The 20,887-nt window shown below is 37.5% G+C and overlaps 2 protein-coding genes and 1 long non-coding RNA gene across 5 annotated transcripts; 2 read left to right on the top strand and 1 right to left on the bottom strand.

The window, feature by feature from the left end:
• Window positions 1–1,164: 1,164 nt before the first annotated feature.
• LOC117297678 (tenascin-R-like) lies at window positions 1,165–13,761 on the top strand. The gene is made up of 15 exons (XM_033780826.1): window positions 1,165–1,348; window positions 2,230–2,538; window positions 5,884–6,135; window positions 6,302–6,433; window positions 7,051–7,194; window positions 7,759–7,899; window positions 8,481–8,618; window positions 8,920–8,973; window positions 9,551–9,871; window positions 10,540–10,655; window positions 10,807–11,014; window positions 11,374–11,476; window positions 12,473–12,707; window positions 13,060–13,099; window positions 13,646–13,761. Exons 1-15 carry the CDS (start codon window positions 1,252–1,254, stop codon window positions 13,759–13,761), a joined length of 2,406 nt encoding a protein of 801 aa, XP_033636717.1. The 5' UTR covers window positions 1,165–1,251.
• A 3-nt stretch (window positions 13,762–13,764) lies between these two features.
• Window positions 13,765–16,686, top strand: LOC117297504. 3 transcript variants are annotated; one of them, XR_004519894.1, is made up of 3 exons: window positions 13,765–14,009; window positions 14,414–14,551; window positions 14,678–16,686. It is a non-coding gene; the product is annotated as an uncharacterized LOC117297504 (long non-coding RNA). The 3 variants fall into 3 exon arrangements; XR_004519893.1 differs by lacking the exon at window positions 13,765–14,009 and having other exon boundaries at window positions 14,282–14,551; window positions 15,136–16,686; XR_004519892.1 differs by lacking the exon at window positions 13,765–14,009 and having other exon boundaries at window positions 14,282–14,551.
• On the bottom strand, window positions 15,947–20,629 carry LOC117297503 (small integral membrane protein 7-A-like). Its single transcript, XM_033780577.1, has 5 exons — window positions 19,862–20,629; window positions 19,083–19,124; window positions 18,342–18,403; window positions 17,503–17,593; window positions 15,947–16,690 (listed from the first exon to the last, which is right to left on the bottom strand). The coding sequence occupies exons 1-5, from the start codon at window positions 19,885–19,887 to the stop codon at window positions 16,675–16,677; spliced, it is 237 nt and encodes a 78-aa protein (XP_033636468.1). The 5' UTR covers window positions 19,888–20,629; the 3' UTR covers window positions 15,947–16,674.
• Window positions 20,630–20,887: the final 258 nt, after the last annotated feature.

The following is a 20,887-nucleotide window of genomic DNA, read 5'->3' as shown; positions in this document are numbered from 1 at the left end:
AATCGCACTGACAGAAACTAATCAGCAAAAATAAGAGGCTTGGTTATTTATATTATTAATGTATTTGGCATACATCATCATGTTTGTGTTGCCAAAGCCCATACAAACTTGTCAGTTTATTCACTTCAGTTTATTGATACGAATGTACATGTGCTAAGTGCAAATGTAGACAGAATTACATGTAGACAGAAAATCAGGGTCCTAAATGATACTCACTACCTCGTTTTTGAAGCCTCCTGTCATTGCAGCTCTTCCTAGTTATTACAATAAACATGTATTTTTGTTGTGGTTTATTTTATTTAAATATGCAAAATCTATACATTGTACCATTATCCCAAGTGCAAATCATTTTTTTTATTTTTTTATGGACATTTTATATTTATATTATTATCTTTGTGACATATATCATCTTATTTCAGGTCTTGCCAAAGCCCATACCAACTTGTCAGTTTATTAACTTCAGTTTGTTGATACGAGTATAGTTCATTGATAGTACTCTGCTGATAGTAAGTGCAAATGTAACATACATGTAATGAGACAAAAAATCAGGGTGCTAAATGTTCCTCACTACCTCATTTCTGAAGCCTCATGTCTTTTACAATAAAAATGTGTTTTGTTTTACTGTGTATTTAAATATAAAAGTTCCCATTTTTACAAAATAAATGTTCAAGTTTATTGTTTGTCGAAAAAACCTGACTTGTCTGTGTCATTTTAATTATAGTATTTCTTGTGTGTTGTTATTAACTTGAAAAGTGTGCTGCACTTTCTGTGTGTGATGGAACAACCTGGGTGCCCCTCAATTTAGAACCTCCTACCCCACAATCTGCAATGGACGAGTCCAACACAAGTCCACTTCCCCTCACAGCCTGTGTTGTGTGTGGTATGCAATGCCACCTTTCCGTGGCACGCACACACACGGACCTTATGCACGTTTAGGGCCAAAAGTTTTCATTATGGCCCAATGGCCCATAATGAAAACTTTTGGACTGTGTCTCAGTACGGTACTGAGACACAGTGCAAACACACATCGGTGTATGGTGTATGGGTAAAAACCAAAATTAATATTATTTAACCCCGATGCAAATTAAACAAATATTATATTATGATGAAGTGTTGCTTTGGACCTTCTGCAGTGCTTGATATATCTGACTATTCATTTGAATTTATTTCGCTGAAAAGAGATTGCAGTCTGCCACTAAACAATAAAGGCAATTAGCTCCAAATTAATTATTGGTTTGACTACAAACTACGATGAATGGTCGCGGGATGAAAGACTGTCCGGCTGTGTCTGGATGTGCTTTACTTGGCCTTCTGCTGGTCCTTCTAGTTCTACCACATCATTCACAAGGTAAGACGATTTTATGATAATGGAGTTTTCCAAATCCCCCCTGTTGTTGTGTAGTTGCTTGTTTTTTCGTGTTTGTTTCTTTGTGTGTTTGCAGGGGTGTTTGTTCGTTGTTTTTTCTTCATTGATAGTTTGGATCGCATGACAGCCAGTGATGGGCATATATTGTGCTTTACCGGCTCGATGTTTGAAGCCACCGTTTGTACTAGTTTATTTTTTGAGGAAACTATTACAATACACCAAGTGGGAGTTCTGGTCTTTGACAATTACAAAAGGTGTTCAGTACCTTTATTGAGGCATATCAACTGGTGCACAAAAATAAATGATATACAAACATCTAGAAAATAGTTTTTTTCCAGTGTTTGTTTGGTTTTGCGTTATCATCTTGCTGCTTAATAATGCAATGCATCCACGAGGTATTACAATGTCTAAATAATCAACAAATAATATTTTGTATTTAAAGGGAAGGTTTGGTAATAACAAATGTTAACTTAAAAACTGACTTGGTAACGAGCATTGGAGAGCTGTTGGTAGTATAAAACATTGTGGGAAACGACTCCCTCTGTAGTTTTTGAGAAAGAGGTACTTTATCACGAAAATGATATAAGATGAGACTTCTAGCTAGAAGTCTTTTATTCCTATCTGAAAGCACACAAATTCATTCAAAAAGGGTGTTGTTTCTTTCATAATTTTTCTCACAACTTCGATGACCGATTGAGCCCAAATTTTTCTCAGGCTTGTTATTTTATGCGCTTGATGGGATACACAAAGTGACAAGACTGGTCTGTGACCATTTCCAAACGTGTACCTTCCCTTTAAACAAATGCTCTCAACTGTTTAAAGATATTTCTCATTGATTGTACTCTTTGCGTTTTGCTTTCTAGGAGCAGTTCCTGATTTCACCTTTTTCAATGGAAGACTTTATGCAACAGAAGGAAATTCACATACTATTGGTGGCTTCAAAAGTGGTAGCGACACTGGAGCAGCAGTCTCCTTTGAGCGTGTCCTAGATACTGGTAGTGGTAGTAATCTACCAACTGGAGGAAGTGAGAGCGGTCATCCAGCCCCTTCAATCAGTGCCAGACTTTATAGGATGCCTGCCTCCATTGGGGCAGACAGATTCGGTGCTTACAACTGTATCTTCAGGTCACAAGACCCTGTAAAGATAACAACAATAGTTTTGCGGGAAAACGGTCAGTGAGATAATATTAACTGCCGTAATGCTAATTTAAAATGAAGGATTTGTGTTTTAAATCGTCAAAATCATCGTCAGTGGCAGGCGATTGAAATTACCATTGGCCCGTTAAACTGATTCAAGAGTTTGACATTAACAATTTACAGGGCGTTGTTTTCTCAAGGACCTAATTTGGACTATTTTTCTTCTTTAATTTGTATGATACTGGTTTAAACTTGGTCCTTCCCTAATGGACTATTTTCTAGGGCCCTTAACAAAAAACAAAAATCATTCTTTTTTCAACTTATGTATACGGTCACATAAAATACTAGTGAATAGTTGTTGAAACATTTGTCTGATAATTGTTTCAAGAAAACGATGTAAGGAGATTGATGTATCTCCAGCCTCATCCACCTTGACTGCAAATGCTGGAGAGGACGTAACATTGACAATGACACAGTTATATAGGGCTATCAACTGAGCTTATTATTGATTATGTGATGTATATCCAGCCCCATCCACCTTGACTACGAGTGCTGGAGAGGATGTAACATTGACAATGACACAGTTATATAACGGTCCATCAACTGAGCTTATTATTGATTATGTGATGTATATCCAGCCCCATCCACCTTGACTACGAGTGCTGGGGAGGATGTAACTTTGACAATGACACAGTTATATAACGGTCTATCAACTGAGCTTATTATTGATTATGTGATGTATATCCAGCCCCATCCACATTGACAACGACACAGTTATATACCGGTCTATCAACTGAGCTTATTATTGATTGTAGGTGATGTATCTCCAGCATCATCCACCTTGAATACAAGTGCTGGAGAGGATGTAACATTGACAATGACACAGCATAACGGTCTATCAACTGAGCTTACTATTGATTGTAGGTGATGTATCTCCAGCCTCATCCACCTTGACTACGAGTGCTGGAGAGGATGTAACATTGACAATGACACAGTTATATAACGGTCTATCAACTGAGCTTACTATTGATTATAGGTGATGTTTCTCCAGCCTCATCCACCTTGACTACGAGTGCTGGAGAGGATGTAACATTGACAATGACACAGTTATATAACGGTCTATCAACTGAGCTTACTATTGATTATAGGTGATGTATCTCCAGCCCCATCCACCTTGACTACGAGTGCTGGAGAGGATGTAACACTGACAATGACACAGTTATATAACGGTCTATCAACTGAGCTTACTATTGATTATAGGTGATGTATCTCCAGCCTCATCCACCTTGACTACGAGTACTGGAGAGGATGTAACATTGACAACGACACAGCATAACGGTCTATCAACTGAGCTTATTATTGATTGTAGGTGATGTATCTCCAGCATCATCCACCTTGACTACAAGTGCTGGAGAGGATGTATTATTGACAATGACACAGCATAACGGTCTATCAACTGAGCTTATTATTGATTGTAGGTGATGTATCTCCAGCCTCATCCACCTTGACTACGAGTACTGGAGAGGATGTAACATTGACAACGACACAGTTATATAACGGTCTATCAACTGAGCTTATTATTGATTGTAGGTGATGTATCTCCAGCCTCATCCACCTTGACTACGAGTGCTGGAGAGGATGTAACATTGACAATGACACAGTTATATAACGGTCTATCAACTGAGCTTATTATTGATTGTTTTAGGTGATGTATCTCCAGCCTCATCCACCTTGACTACGAGTGCTGGAGAGGATGTAACATTGACAATGACACAGTTATATAACGGTCTATCAACTGAGCTTACTATTGATTATAGGTGATGTATCTCCAGCCTCATCCACCTTGACTACGAGTACTGGAGAGGATGTAACATTGACAACGACACAGCATAACGGTCTATCAACTGAGCTTATTATTGATTGTAGGTGATGTATCTCCAGCATCATCCACCTTGACTACAAGTGCTGGAGAGGATGTATTATTGACAATGACACAGCATAACGGTCTATCAACTGAGCTTATTATTGATTGTAGGTGATGTATCTCCAGCCTCATCCACCTTGACTACGAGTACTGGAGAGGATGTAACATTGACAACGACACAGTTATATAACGGTCTATCAACTGAGCTTATTATTGATTGTAGGTGATGTATCTCCAGCCTCATCCACCTTGACTACGAGTGCTGGAGAGGATGTAACATTGACAATGACACAGTTATATAACGGTCTATCAACTGAGCTTATTATTGATTGTTTTAGGTGATGTATCTCCAGCCTCATCCACCTTGACTACGAGTGCTGGAGAGGATGTAACATTGACAATGACACAGTTATATAACGGTCTATCAACTGAGCTTACTATTGATTATAGGTGATGTATCTCCAGCCTCATCCACCTTGACTACGAGTACTGGAGAGGATGTAACATTGACAACGACACAGTTATATAACGGTCTATCAACTGAGCTTATTGTTGATTGTAGGTGATGTATCTCCAGCTTCATCCACCTTGACTACAAGTGCTGGAGAGGATGTAACATTGACAATGACACAGCATAACGGTCTATCAACTGAGCTTATTATTATTGATTGTAGGTGATGTATCTCCAGCCTCATCCACCTTGACTACGAGTGCTGGAGAGGATGTAACATTGACAATGACACAGTTATATAACGGTCTATCAACTGAGCTTATTATTGATTGTAGGTGATGTATCTCCAGCCTCATCCACCTTGACTACGAGTGCTGGAGAGGATGTAACATTGACAATGACACAGCATAACGGTCTATCAACTGAGCTTATTATTGATTGTAGGTGATGTATCTCCAGCCTCATCCACCTTGACTACGAGTGCTGGAGAGGATGTAACATTGACAATGACACAGTTATATAACGGTCTATCAACTGAGCTTATTATTGATTGTAGGTGGGTGATGTATCTCCAGCCTCATCCACCTTGACTACGAGTGCTGGACAGGATGTAACATTGACAATGACACAGTTATATAACGGTCTATCAACTGAGCTTATTATTGATTGTAGGTGATGTATCTCCAGCCTCATCCACCTTGACTACGAGTGCTGGAGAGGATGTAACATTGACAATGACACAGTTATATAACGGTCTATCAACTGAGCTTATTATTGATTGTAGGTGATGTATCTCCAGCCTCATCCACCTTGACTACGAGTGCTGGAGAGGATGTAACATTGACAATGACACAGCATAACGGTCTATCAACTGAGCTTATTATTGATTGTAGGTGATGTATCTCCAGCCTCATCCACCTTGACTACGAGTTCTGGAGAGGATGTAACATTGACAATGACACAGTTATATAACGGTCTATCAACTGAGCTTATTATTGATTGTAGGTGATGTATCTCCAACTTCACCCACCTTGACTACAAGTGCTGGAGAGGATGTAACGTTGACAATGACACAGCAAACCGGATCAACCAATGAGCTTCGATGGAGACACAATGGTGATGACGTCACTGCATGGAATGGCCAATCAAGCATCAGTATCCTTAATGTCCAACTCCATCATACTGGTATCTATGAATGCTACATAGAAGGCAGACATCATCTACAGAACCATGCACTCATGAAACTCCTTGTAAGGCGTAAGTTTCGACACAAGTTTCTTTTCTTACTCTTGAATAACAACAATAGTAATATAATGACATGCATAGGGGATATAAAACCACATACCGATCTTTTAGATTTACTGTGTCCTCAAAACTCATTGCTAATCACAGCTTATTAATTTTTTGGGATTCTTTATCGCAGAATGCTCTCCCAATAAGTTTGGACCAACTTGTGATAGTTACTGTCCATTATGTTATAATGGCGGTCAGTGTGATGACGTGACTGGTGACTGTATCTGCCCACCAGGATTCAATGGCAACTCATGTCAAACTTGTAAGTGGATTATTATTTTGTTACAAACAATCTGGTAAAACATATGAGCGCTGATTGGCCTTTTATTTATGTGTGATGGACCAAGGCATCGGCGAAAAGGTTCTCCCAACTTTAGTATGGTAATTTTGTGATTAATGGATGTGTTGTTAAGGTTTTTCCTATAAAAGTGAACGATAGAAGAAAAGAAAACTCTGGGAAAATAATTTTTTACTTAGATTATCTTAAACCCTTGCAGTACCCGCTGCTAAAATATAGGATTCGATCTGCCTCTAGCTACCGGGAAATCTCGGTGGTCTAGTTTGTAATACACTTCTTTAGAATTGCAACGGTGGGGTCGAATCCCACCCCACCCGAGTAATATGCCTGTGATTTGTTTTCACAGAACTCAGGAAAGTTCTGAGTATACTTGCTAACATCGGTGTAGATGTAGAACCAGAGTTAATATGAAATAATTAAAAGGTAATGGTATAGTATATGTAGCTTTTGGTAAAAGAGTTTACATTCATCAATTAAAAGTGGGTTTACTGCACCTATATACTACCTTTGGTCCTTTCTATATTATGATGTGTCATCGTTGGTTTAATAAAATGTGTTTCTTTGTTTTTATCTTTTCACAGTGCATGGTAATAACTGCTTTGGTCAAGACTGTGGTTTACGTTGTAGTAGTTCTTCTACAGCTTGCCGTGGCAATCTACTCTGCCCTAAAGATCCCTTTGGATGTACATGCGCAGCTAGCTTCACAGGCAACAATTGCCTAGATGGTATGTTTGTTGATTTTGTCATTTAATTTTAGGCCCCAAAATACAAGAGTGGTAGATTGAATGCAAATTTAACAATGTTGAAGATATAAATTCTTTTCAGGGCAAGGCCGAGTACGCAAATACGAGTACTTTTATCATCGAGTACGAATCAAATTTCTGATTTAAGTAAGATTTACGAGACGAGTACGGGTTTTCTTTAAAAAAAAAATCAATATAAACCACAAGGGAAACTGACTGGGTAAATTTGTAAATGATTTTTGGGGTTGAACAAAGAATTGACAAGAGTGGGATTCGAACCAACGACCTCCGGCACGTTTATCCGGAGGTCGTTGGTTCGAATCCCACTCTAGTCAATTCTTTGTTCAACCCCCCCCCCCCCCCAAAAAAAAAGGGTTGCAAAAATGAGATATCTTTCTTATAAACATGATTTATTCACCGTAGAACAAAATGTTTTTGTTTGTTGACATAATTTATTCATCAAGAGAAACAATACGAGTGAAAATACTTCTGAATACGACAGTTAAAAAAGTTCCAACTAAAGAATGATGACACATGTTTTATCAGATTGTCCTGCTGGTTACTTTGGTGCTGGCTGCAAGTTGAAATGTCACTGCCAAGTAGGCTTGACATGTAACAAGGCGACTGGTAATTGTCAAAACAATGGTGGAGGTTGTGCAACTGGCTTCACTGGAGAAAACTGCCAGGGTAAGGAAAACTGGCTCAGAGTAAACACACCTCTACTAGTAACCTTTTAACAATTCATCTGTAAACACGCAGACTATATACCTCATAAGTTATTTAATGCTTTCCAGGTCTCAATTTTACAATGCTTTCGTATTAATTTGTGCACTCTGTAATTCGACATCTGATATAGCCTTGAATCCTAAATAAACGTGCTTTAAACTATTTTGTCATAAAATAGATGTTGGTAAAAAAAAAAAAAAAAACAACAAGACCTACATTCACGACGACTAATTTTCGAATTACAAATCATACACGTTGCAAATAAGATCTAGTATGGTTAGACCTACACCTAATGCGAAAGTTCTGGTTGTCAAATGTTCTATTCAAGTTGAAATCGTTCTGTAGTTTAACGCACATATCCAGGAGGTTTTAATCATTTTATGTGTGTTTTACAGGAAGTTAACACTGGTATCTTTATAGTCAATGAAGCTATATGTAGCCTACTGCTGTGGTGTTGATTGAATCAGAAAGTTTTTTACGCACGTTTTTGTCTCGGCTAAACTTGAATTAACAATAATTCTTTCAATTATTTTTTTCTGTAGAATGTCCGGCTGGACTGTTTGGAGGGAATTGTGACCAACAATGTCATTGTTTAAATGATGTAGATTGTCAGAAAGGTAATGGTGCATGTCCAGCTGGTGTCATGTGTCAACCTGGCTTTAGAGGTGAAGATTGCCAAAGTAAGTACTTGCACTTCATTAATGCTTTTAAATTAGCATTTTCCATCCAGTTCACGACCTTACCATAAGATGCAATAAGATAATTTTTCCTCAGAATATCATAACCTACACGTCCACACAAAGTCTTTAAATAGCTCAAAGTTTTCTTTGGTTAATACAATTTATGATATGTAAATCCCAAAAAATTATGATATGTAAATCCAAGAAAAATTCAAAATATTCTGTTTGATTAATTTTGTTTGTACACAAAATAAACGTTTTAAAGTATATTTACCCTTTGATTTACCAACTTTTTTTGCAGACTCTTGTCCGTATGGCCAGATTGGTCTTCAACCAAACTGCATCATGTGTAATGGTAAGATTGATACATATAGCAATTTCATATACGTGTTCATATTCAGTTGTGTGCGAAAGATTTCACTTGGTTGCGATTTGTTATGGACAGTGTTAAGGTCAAGCAGCTACTATATTTCCATATTTTCATTTCACCATAAACCCCTCATAGTCAGGTGGCTTAGTGTATTATATTAAGGTAACCGTTATTCGGCGGATAAAAGAAAACAAATTTGCACAAGGCTCCCCCGGGACCTATTAATTAATATTAAACAAGGAGCCCTCCGGATTTAATTTTTTTAAATATTTTGGTGGGTAAATCTTAAAACTGTAAAAATTCGCAAAATATGACAAAATATCACTTTTCTCTAGCCCTGATGGAAATTATACGAACTAAGAAACATATAAAATAATGTTTGTAATTTGGGAATTTCAAAAGGAGTGAAATTTCACCATATTTTGTAAACTGAACAATTTGAACAGACCGGTAACAGTGTGCTGCATTATATCAATGAAAAAGTATTGTAAGGTTTAGCCCATGACATAGTTCATAGATAAGATGGGTATTTTGTAATCTATCTTGTGTACCATCTTTTTAGTTCCTGTATCAGTGATATATGAAGTCAGCTCTGAGCAAGACTCAAGCAGAACCATTACATGGACGAAAGCTCCTCAAAACAAGTGTCCTGTTATCGACTTTGCGATACAGTATCAACTGGTTATGAGAGATCTTTGCCAAGAGGAGGCTGGTGAGTTTCAAACTCTACACAACACAACTGAGAGACAGTCTCCTTTTCCATATTCTGATTCATCTTTAGAGTCCAATTCAATCTACAAGGTTCGTGTTCTTGCCAGGAATGAGGCAGGACTTGGGGAATTTCAGGAGAGCATTTATATCGAACATACCACACCTGAGAAGGGTAAGTTCCTGGTAGGAGAGTATCTGTATAAGGGTGGGAACTGTGACTTTGAACTGGATTCATACTTATTTGTGTATGCCTGGTGAAGATAATACCTATTGTTTGCTTTCATCTAAAGAACTTTTCCTCGTTTGATTTGCTTCTCCAGTAAAACTTTTCCTGATACTGGAATCTATAACTCAAGTTGTTCAAAAAAGATGGAAACATCATTATTTCAAAATTAACTTCAAAATGTTGTTACTCACTGATTTCAAGAAGCATATGTTAGTCAGTGAACTGAGCTAGTTTTTCGGTGGGCATTTTTTTTAAACGAAATGTTAATCTTTTGAATTGGACTACAAGTGCTTTAAAATAATGGTCTGTTATGCTGTAAGAAAATTACTTTTAATGAAGAAATGAGGGATTTAAGGTAAAATTACAGACAAAGTGTGACATCTTTGGAGAGGAAACCAATCAATGGATCCTTCAAATTGACTACAATTTGACCTGTAGTATAGGTTTGCGAATGTCATCAGTGTAGAGCAAAGATGATGAAGAAGTGTTCAGATTTGGAACCCTTTTATTACAGTGAGTGATTCTTATACTGTCTTATCATCACCATGACAGATCGCATCTATTAAGCATACGGAAGTAAAAAGTAAACTTGCTGTTTTGTGTTTTTATTTAAGAGCCAACTGGACCTCCAACAGAATTCAAGACTACTTCAACAGCGAAGCATAGTGTGGCATTGAGCTGGAGTGAAATACCGTGTGGTCAAAGAAATGGTTTGATAACCAAATACAGAGTGAGTCTTCATAGCAGATGGTTTTAAATCAAAACAATTTTTCCAATGTTTTCAATTATTCCACATTTCATTATTTCAAACCTCATTTAAGTGTAAAACTTTGCGAAAATTGTCAGTGTCCTTTTATCTCCCATTTACATACAATGAACAGCTCTCATACAGGGTGCTGGAAAAACCTTATGACACCAACTTTAGTCCAAACAGCTCATTTCAGTCGGTTGATATAGAACCATCAGATATGCACAGCAACATCAGTGGTTTAGAACCATCAACAAAATATGATTTCCGACTACAAGGTTTCAACAGTGCTGGTGTTGGAGATAAAGCAACATTAGAGGCATTTACTGAAGTTCAGACAGGTATTGTGAGACATAGCACTCAATAACTAGTTCGTTGAACTAAATTGACAGATATTTTACTTTATACAAAGTTTTGTTAACAATAAATCCAAGTCACTAAAATTAAAATTAGAATAAAAAATAAAAATTAATAAAAAATTATTGTCTTTTATTGTTACTTCATAGCCTAATTGTAACATATTCTTGTTTGGGACTGTCTCAAAAGTTGGGCACATTCTAGGCGCAAAAACATGCTTGTAGACATACGTCAGCAATTTACTGGACTGCCAGAACCGCTTTTGAATTTTGAGATGTTCTCTTATGGTTTTGTTTTGGAAAGAGAACCTCCCCTAAGGTACACAGTTTCTTTTGCTTTACAGATCTTCCTGCTCCAACTCAGCTTTCCCAAAAAGATATCTCAGATTTGACTTCTTCCACAGTCACTATTGCTTTGAATCTTCCACCCTCGTCGGAGTACATTACGTGAGTTGAAATTATGCATAGGATGTTTAAAGACACTGGACACAATTGGTAATTGTCAAAGACTAGTCTTATCACTTGGTGTATCTCAACATACATGTATACACAAAATAACAAACCTGTGAAATTTTGACCTCAATCGGTCGTCGATGTTGCGAGATAATCATCAAAGAAAAACTCCCTTGTCACACGAAGTTGTGTGCCTTCAGGTCTTGAAATCAAATTCGTGGAAAATTACTTCTTTCTCGAAAACTACATTACTTCAGAGGGAGCCGTTTCTCACAGTGTAAGGTTTTATGCTAATAATTATTTTGCGTAATTACCAACAGCGTTCAATGCTATTAACCTGAAAAATTCTAGACAAAAAACTTCATAGGAGCCATTTGCTAAACGCACGTTTCACAGTGCACGTTTCATCAGCGTTTGGGGTGGGGCGGGGGGTCTGGGGTCCAAAGTGACTAAGCCATGTTAGTGATTTTATTTTAAAATACCACTTGACATTTAAAGAGGACACTAAAGTTCAATTTCAGTTTTGTGATGCGCTCAATAGATTGAGATGAGAAACCCAAAGTATCTACCCTCACTTTTATATGGGGTTTTCTAAGTTTGTAATTTTCCACCTGATGTCATTGTAACCATTAACATAATTAATTGTACATTCCAAAGAGGAATTTTGCGCAAAAGTCGAAGGTCGATTCAATGACATTTTGACTGATAAAAACTCCAGAATAAATCATGAATCGCCGTAAATATTCCTGTTATCGTATGCCAACCAATCAACGTTGTTATCTTAAAAGTAATAGTTACAATTATATGCGCCAACGTTCATTTTTTTCTCGTTGATTAATGCAATGTGTAGTGAATCACCGTTTTTGGTTTTTAACATTGCATCTGTTTGGTAAAGAAAAAAATTTCCCAAGAAAATGTCAACATTGTGACAGAAACAATGAAAACTGAAATTTAAAAATTCTACTCAAGAACATTTTTTGTATTTCTTAGAGGCATGCAAGTTGGTGTACAGCAGGTTAAGACAGTCAATAGAAGGGACACCAGGGGATCAAGGTACCAACGATCCACTGTACCAACTCTTGATTATGTAGCTGCAGAATTACCTAAGAAGGACCTTCCTGCAACATTCACTGTGGGTGACGGAGAAACAGAGGGAAACAAACCCCTGGAAAGCAACACTCAGTATGACATCTATCTGGGATCAGTCAGTAGGATTTCTCAATCGGTGAGCCTTGAATTTTATCTCTCGTGTTATTATTTTAACAGTGACAAATTGACCATTTGCAACAACACACCATGCGCAGATGTGTGTGTCTCTGACACGCTTGCCTTCAATTTCTGGAAGTCGCTTATAAACAACAGTCTTCTGAAGACAATCAGGTATACTGATCGAAACGTTGAGTCGCTAACGTCCAGTTCTTTTCAGGCCCAACACTACTCAATCACTGTCATATTAATTTTAAAAGAAGTGTTTTATGTATTAAAAGCATGTAAACATGCGTTGGAAGTTGAATATATATGTAAGAATGATAACAGCTTAACAATGTGTTGCTATTTCTCTCTTATTTTTTTCTTAGACTTTTGCCGTTAAATGGAGTAAGCCGCTCAGAGTTCAAGGTAAGTTACTGCTCAATACCTCCACATTGATCGTATTGTAACATTTCTCTTTTACCCGGAATCTTTAAACTCCGGCCGTGTCCGAATTGTCTTCTAAAGCTACTGCTACGGCTGTTGTTAATGGTGTTGCTAAGGACGTCCTATACCCCCAACGCATGGCGGCGTGGATGCAGCTGTAGCCCTAGCTGATAGCCGCCCATTCCGACATGGCCTACACTGTACAAACGAGTGTTTTGATAGGTTAACAACTTAACAGTGTATAGGGCTCATGATGAGTTGTGTTGAAAAGCAATTAACTTTGGTGCATTTTCTTAGTAAAGGCACAGTGCCTCTATACATCAAACTTAAACACTGGTGTTTAGATACCGTTCGTGTACTGAACATCACCGTTTAAACGCTTCCTCAGAACACATTCTAAACACAATGTTAACGGCTGAGCAAACTTGCAGTCAAACAATTACAGTATACATATTTTTCTCTTGATTTCGAAGATGTAAGCTTTAACATCAATTCACATCTTGATATGATTATTTGTTTGGTTGGCAGTACCGAAACGTGCAGTGCCACAAAGTGCAAGCCCATCGGTAGCTGCTGTTGTGGTTCCATTGGTGTTGATTGTCCTGATTGGTATTGGGGTTGCTGTGGTCGTCATAATAAGGTAATAATTGAGAAATGTTTGTTTGTCAGTGCCACAAAGTGCAAGCCCACCGGTAGCTGCTGTTGTGGTTCCATTGATGCTGATTGTCCTGATTGGTATTGGGGTTGCTGTGGTCGTCATAATAAGGTAATAATTGAGAAATGTTTGTTTGTCAGTGCCACAAAGTGCAAGCCCATCGGTAGCTGCTGTTGTGGTTCCATTGGTGTTGATTGTCCTGATTGGTATTGGGGTTGCTGTGGTCTTCATAATAAGGTAATAATTGAGAAATGTTTGTTTGGCAGTGCCACAAAGTGCAAGCCCACCGGTAGCTGCTGTTGTGGTTCCATTGGTGTTGATTGTCCTGATTGGTATTGGGGTTGCTGTGGTCTTCATAATAAGGTAGTTATTAAAGTCTCAATTGAGTAAATGTTTGTTTGTCAGTGCCACAAAGTGCAAGCCCACCGGTAGCTGCTGTTGTGGTTCCATTGATGCTGATTGTCCTGATTGGTATTGGGGTTGCTGTGGTCTTCATAATAAGGTAGTTATTAAAGTCTCAATTGAGTAAATGTTTGTTTGTCAGTGCCACAAAGTGCAAGCCCACCGGTAGCTGCTGTTGTGGTTCCATTGGTGTTGATTGTCCTGATTGGTATTGGGGTTGCTGTGATCGTCATAATAAGGTAGTTATTAAAGTCTCAATTGAGTAATGTTTGTTTGTCAGTGCCACAAAGTGCAAGCCCACCGGTAGCTGCTGTTGTGGTTCCATTGGTGTTGATTGTCCTGATTGGTATTGGGGTTGCTGTGGTCGTCATAATAAGGTAATAATTGAGAAATGTTTGTTTGTCAGTGCCACAAAGTGCAAGCCCATCGGTAGCTGCTGTTGTGGTTCCATTGGTGTTGATTGTCCTGATTGGTATTATAGTTGCTGTGGTCGTCATAATAAGGTAGTTATTAAACGCTCAACTTAGTGAAATTCTCTGATGTTCCTTAAACAAAAATAGGGGAAAGAATTGAAATAAAAAACATCAGAATAAACAGGATATAGGATTTGAGGCATTGTATGGTGAGGTATCATTATATATTTGGTTTCCTAGCAATAATATTTCGAGGGGAAAAACATTTTTCGAGGTTCTGCAATGAATTTGGGGAGCGGAATGATGTCAGGGCAACAAAATTACATTTTAAGGAAACGTAATAATTTTGTCGAGGGAAAGGAATACTTATAACTTCGAGGGGTAAAAATTATTAATCTTTTCGAAAGAGCTCCGTAGACCTCGGCTTTTGGCTGCGGCGCATGTGATAAACCCTTCTTAATGATTTGGTGAACTAATAAGTGCAACTGTTCTTTGCTTAGTGAAAGGTTAGTTTTGTGTTTGTTGTTTATTTTCCGTACCTTTGACAGGTGGAAGAAGAGGCTTAGACATCTAAACGCTGTAAATGGTATGTCATCATTTACATCTCTGTAAACTTTCATTTCAGAAAAAAATATTTTTCAGTTTTGTGTGAGAGGATGAGAAATTTCAGACTTTAATTTGAATTTAGGTCTTTAAATAATTGCCTTGACAAAATGTATAGCTGCTATTATCTTCATATTACCACGAAACTCTACCTATTCATCTCCCTGCAGTGTTGATGACAAAGTTCCCATGAAATTCCTTAAAATCGAAAGTTCCAGAGTGATCTTTGTCATAATCATTTTCACAAGATTTAAATCATTGGGGATTAAACAGTTTTGATAATGTGAAGGTAACACCTTTTTTTGAAACTTAAATGTAAAAACAATATTAAATATTGTTCCTTCCCCTCAAAATATAATTTCGTTATCTCAAAATACTTTTACTTTTGTCAATGTAATGCGTTATTTTGTTCCCTCGAAATTGATTTGTTCTCTCGAGATTATTTTGGTCCCTCGATTTTGTTGTTCGCAGACACGAACAATGGGTATGTATTAAAGCATATAAACTAGGGAGATCAAATATTAAATTCATTTCAAATATGTTTTGCATATCCTCTTCTGTTGACAACTTCAGTAAAGTTTGTTTTCAAATGTTTGTTTTCATTTGTTTTATCAGTAGTGCGGACAGGCATGGAAGAACTTTCTACAGGACCAGACAATCCTGACGTTGATGTCACCTCTGATGTTATTGCTGACACCATATCAACCAATGTACCTATCATTGCACCATCCGCTCTATCAATTTGATTGACTAATGTTTACAAGCAATTATGCAGATTTTATTGAACATGTAACAGATGCCTGTGGTCATGCAAAGTATTTTTTAAAATCTTACTAATCTTATTTGTACACGGTTACCCTAATCTGCACCATCCGCTCTATCAATTTGATTGCACCATCCGCTCTATCAATTTGATTGACTAATGTTTACAAGCAATTATGCAGATTTTATTGAACATGTAACAGATGCCTGTGGTCATGCAAAGTATTTTTTTAAATCTTACTAATCTTATTTGTACACGGTTACCCTAATCTGCAGACAGTTAAACATGTAACAAGATCTAAGAAGAATGAGAGGGGAACAGTTGCTCTTTGACTGAATTTCTTTTTTATAAATTACCATAATTTAGAATGTGCAAAGTGGGTAGACCACATACCCAATAATCCAATTGTGAGTTAGATTTGAAAAATGTCTGGTAAAATGACTTAGTCAAAATGAAACACTTACATTTGAAGTTCTCGCTTGATCACAAGTTACCACTTAAAGAGAAACGGATATGGGCTATATAAGAAGCCACGATATAAATTAATTAATTACCCAGACAGTTATTTGGTAAACGTGTGATGTCAAGATTCACAGCCTGAGGTGAAGGCAACACCATGAAGTAGTCCTTAATATTTACAATGACCGTCTTGCACTTTGTTAACTCAGTCTCTCTTCAAAGTCCATCTTGAAGGAATACACTGTTGCTTTCAAGTCACTTGCTACGAACCAAACAATCTGCAATAAAGAAATAAAACAAATGTAGTGTAGTGTCTGGGGAGAAAAGGGAACAAAATTCTTTATGAACACAACTAGTCTCACCGCTTTCAAAAAGGCCCTCAAGACCCATCTTTTCTCTGGTCGCATGTTTATCAGCCCCCCTAATCTTTCCGGATTTTCTTCTTTTTCTTTCCCAGCACTTCGCATTCTCTGGTTAAAGGCGCTTTGTCAATGTCTCGTTTATTAACGTTATATTGTTGTTATAACTAGTTGTTGTATAAAGAGCTTTATCTACTGGTGTCTCAAAGCACTTGTTAGTATCTTTAACCTGACATAAATTGTTTGCGGTACAAGCTGCTAAATACATGGACTAAAATTGGACTCTAGTCACTGAGCATGCTTGGTGGTAGTCCTGGTTCAAATATGTTTTTTCTGCAAAAAGAGGGCGCTATGACTCCTGTAACAGTTATCACCCCACAAATAGCGGTCACAGTAAGGAAAGCACCCTCTTCTGGTAAGCATAGTTTTGTTGTGCTTGGCTGCTTTTTGTGATGTAGGCTTGGGTATCATCCATCAGAAGCCTGGCTGGTATAGCAGAAAGTACAACCTCCCCAACTTTTATGAAGCAATCATGGTTAAGTGTCTTGTTTAAGGACACAAGTGTCAAGACCGGGACTCAAAGCCACCAGTCTGAATCTGGTGCTCTAAACCGCTAAGCAATGACATGCCACGTTATGGTTTATTCAGCCAAGATTTCAAATAAATGGGTTGGAATCCCATCTGAGTAGTGCAAATCAAAAAAATTAACAATGCATTAAAAGAAAACTTACACAAGCATCATAAACATGACACAGATGTTCCACAGCCCAATGAAGATTCGGAAGAATTTTAAATTCTGGAGGAATTGTCGGATCTGGTCACCTGCAAAAATAACAAAAATAGTTTGATAAATAGACAGAAAAAAAGGTTAACATCCCAACCAAGAACAGAATAAAATTTAGTCAGACAATTTAAATCGGAATCCCAGGTATCAAGTTCGCGGATTTGCTTAAAGGGTCTGGGTACTGTTTGTACAAAAAAAAATCCACAAGTGTCAACAAGTACTTACAAGTAGAGTCGAATTAATAATTTGCATATTCCCTATGCCGAGAGGTAATAATGCTAAGACTTTCACACACACACAATAGCGCCCTCCACCGTCCTACCCACAACGCCCCGCGACATGCCTGCCACAGAGTCGTGGTTCTCTTTTCTATTAGCCACGAGTGATAAATAATGAAGGTAGAAAGCTTCTCTTAAAAAATTACTTGCTGAGTTGCGGTAAAATTTACTACAGTTGGAGTGCAAACTGCAGATTATTGTGATGGCACTCTAGCAACTGTATTGTGTCATCTAGCCCTAATGTTGGCAGTCTCCCTATTTTGTCAGTAGCTTTGTTCAGGGGGCGCCATCCAGAAGGTACTCAACCCTTGAACTACTAACTGTTAGTATAAGGCCATACCAGTATTGGCATCTACAAGTAAGGGCTTCAAAATATTGCTAAGCGTTCTATACATAAACACAAGATGACTCGGAAACCTAGCCGTAGCCGTAGCTGTAGGCGCTTATTCAGACACGGGCCTTGTTATACTATATGGTACATTAGAGTGGCTTATGGAACATCACATACCTGTTGTTGGTTCCGAAATGTCTTTTTCTCCGAAACCTTCTGTCTCACTTGTCTTTTTCTTACTGTAAGTTAAAAAATAAAAAATTTAAATCATATAGCCTATTGTTTATCACATGTGCAAATAATGTTGTGGTATCAAGCACCTGCTTAGACTTTCAAAACAATTGTAGACAGGGCTGAACGATTGGCATTCAAGCCCGGTTTATGCATCCTGCGAATGCGAATGCGATACAAATTTTGACATCACAATTTTGCAATGAATGATTCGCATCAGTTGAAATGTGCTCAACTCCTGCGAAACCTTGGGAGCGACAACAAGGCTATGATGTCAAGCACTGTGTTTGTAAAATTATAAATGGTAACCCAATTAATGCACACACTTGCCCTCCCTCCATATATTATTTCTGGACAGTGCGCACGCGCATGCTGTTACTGGGTAAGAGTTCATAAAGTGCGCACGCGCATGCTGTTACTGGGTAAGAGTTCATAATTCTGTGTTGAACAACAAATTTTGGCAAAACAGTTTTAGAAATATTTAGCTGGTACAAACTGCTTACCAACCAAAAGGACTTAGTGGTATAACTGCTAAAAATAGTTAATGGCCTGACATTTTTACCCTAGCAAAGTCTTTCTCGAAGGCCTGACGTTTAAATCCTATCTGCATGGGTAGCAATGCCAGTCCATTAGCTACTTTTTGCAAAATATTTGTATACACAATTTAAAATGGATCCACAGACTTACAAATTGAAATTCAGGACGGCACCTGCATTTACCATCAGTGTCCTGCAAAATAAGGAGTATTATTGTTAAAAGATTGCATACAAAAGAAGCCATGTTTTGATTTACAATAAATTTAAATTGCGTCCTACTCAATAGTGAGTTACTGAAAATCTTTCCATATTAATTTATATATCCATCATGCAAAGATTCAAATCCTACTCATTGATATCACACACTGCAATCATTCAATTAATAAAAAACATTAATTTCCATACAAACATACACATTATAAACAATTACATTACTTGTATAATAAATTGTATCATTATGTATTTATAAATTAACCTTTTATAAAAAGATCAAAGCCCTGCATGTCTGTATAAAATAAGACGAGAAACAAAAGTACAAAGATGGAGGTGTTGAGAACAAACTACTAAGACGTTTCCTGGAAACATGAAAAATGGCGTTAGCTGAGCATTCCTGATGCTAATGATGATAGATTAATATCTATAATAGGTAGTGGAGTTTTGATGGTACTACGTACATGGTACTACAAACCTTACTAAGAATATAATACTACATTTCCACCATAATTCATGGCCATGGTCATTACTTCTAGAAACTATAAGGCTCCCCCGTGAGCTCACGGGGAGCCTTATCGTTTCTAGAAGTGGTCATCAGGTCATGATGGGTTGTATTCAATTTTGAGTTGGTGTTTCAAGATAAGAATTAGATTAGAATTAGATTGATCATTTCAATGTTCAGAATACATCGTACATTTCAACAGAAACATCCCTTACCCGAACAGGATCAAGTCGGCAATCATCTTGTCATTCGTGGGCTCCTTTTGACTATTTTAAACCATTTCACAGCATGTATTTCATTCTCGAAACCAGCAGCTAGCAAGCAGCGTACACGTCAGACACATACAACCATTATTTTGTATTAGGACGCCCTCTATCGATATGTTTACGTTTACTTCCAACAAAGTAAACTAGAAAAAGCAACCGCGGCAATCTTGAGTAGGAGACTACGTTGCGACGGGGTGCGTATAACAGCGTTAGAACAATTATATGGAATTCAGGCTTTCTTTCTCTTTTTGAAACAAAAAAATTCTTACCAAAAGGTAATTTTGTGCATTTATTAGTAACATAGTCTCACCTCAAGATAGCAATTTGTAGTTCTCCCAGTACAAAACCCCTCACAGCTAGCTAGCGGTGTAAATAATCATGCATGCAGCACACACAACGCAATGTACATGTACTTTTCTTATCAACTTCGTGCATTGTTGTTAAAATAAATAGCTTGGAAAATCAAAAGACATGCGGAAAAGTTTCTGTTGTTCATTCGATAGTATCTAATTTACCTCAAATATCCCTTTTCGTAAAAATGAGTGAAAACGTGGTGGCGCCATACGGATCCAGACATGCTTTCAAACTGAGAACCCATTGCTTACATCCGTGCAGTATTTTCTCAGCAGGCCTAGATAAACACAATAATTTTTGTATTAACCTTTATTTCAATTTCAGCGACTATAGATCGAAAACTTGAGCATACTTACTATATATCATACAATATTTTAGGGCGACGGCCGCATATTTGTGTAGGCCTACATTTTGCCCATTTGATTTATTTATTGATTCAATACTTTTTGTGTAAAGCTATTAACGTTTCCAGTAGATGTCATTGAAGAGATACAGTTTGACGAAAACTAAATTAACAGATATTATTATTAAAAATTGAATGTGTTAATCCTGTTAATCACTGCATGACTGTAAAATGGCAGTATATTTGTGCACAAGTCTTAGTAGAGTAGAAAGTGTTTG

This window comes from Asterias rubens, chromosome 12 (genome assembly GCF_902459465.1).
Source record: "Asterias rubens chromosome 12, eAstRub1.3, whole genome shotgun sequence".
Lineage (NCBI taxonomy): Eukaryota > Metazoa > Echinodermata > Asteroidea > Forcipulatida > Asteriidae > Asterias > Asterias rubens.
The sequence above is the reverse complement of the archived record's forward strand: the minus strand, read 5'-3'. Positions and strand labels throughout refer to the sequence as shown.

What these genes read in the sequence shown, in the direction of transcription:
- LOC117297678 (XM_033780826.1), top strand. Translation starts at nt 1,252, where the DNA reads ATGAATGGTCGCGGGATGAAAGACTGTCCGGCTGTGTCTGGATGTGCT. An exon ending in CATGAAACTCCTTGTAAGGC is followed by an intron (nt 6,136 to 6,301) that starts GTAAGTTTCGAC and finishes TCTTTATCGCAG; the next exon opens with AATGCTCTCCCAATAAGTTT. An exon ending in TCAGTAGGATTTCTCAATCG is followed by an intron (nt 12,708 to 13,059) that starts GTGAGCCTTGAA and finishes TTTTTTTCTTAG; the next exon opens with ACTTTTGCCGTTAAATGGAG.
- LOC117297503 (XM_033780577.1), bottom strand. Translation starts at nt 19,887, where the DNA reads ATGATTGCCGACTTGATCCTGTTCGG. An exon ending in GCCGACTTGATCCTGTTCGG is followed by an intron (nt 19,125 to 19,861) that starts GTAAGGGATGTT and finishes CTTATTTTGCAG; the next exon opens with GACACTGATGGTAAATGCAG. An exon ending in CATTTCGGAACCAACAACAG is followed by an intron (nt 17,594 to 18,341) that starts GTATGTGATGTT and finishes TTATTTTTGCAG; the next exon opens with GTGACCAGATCCGACAATTC.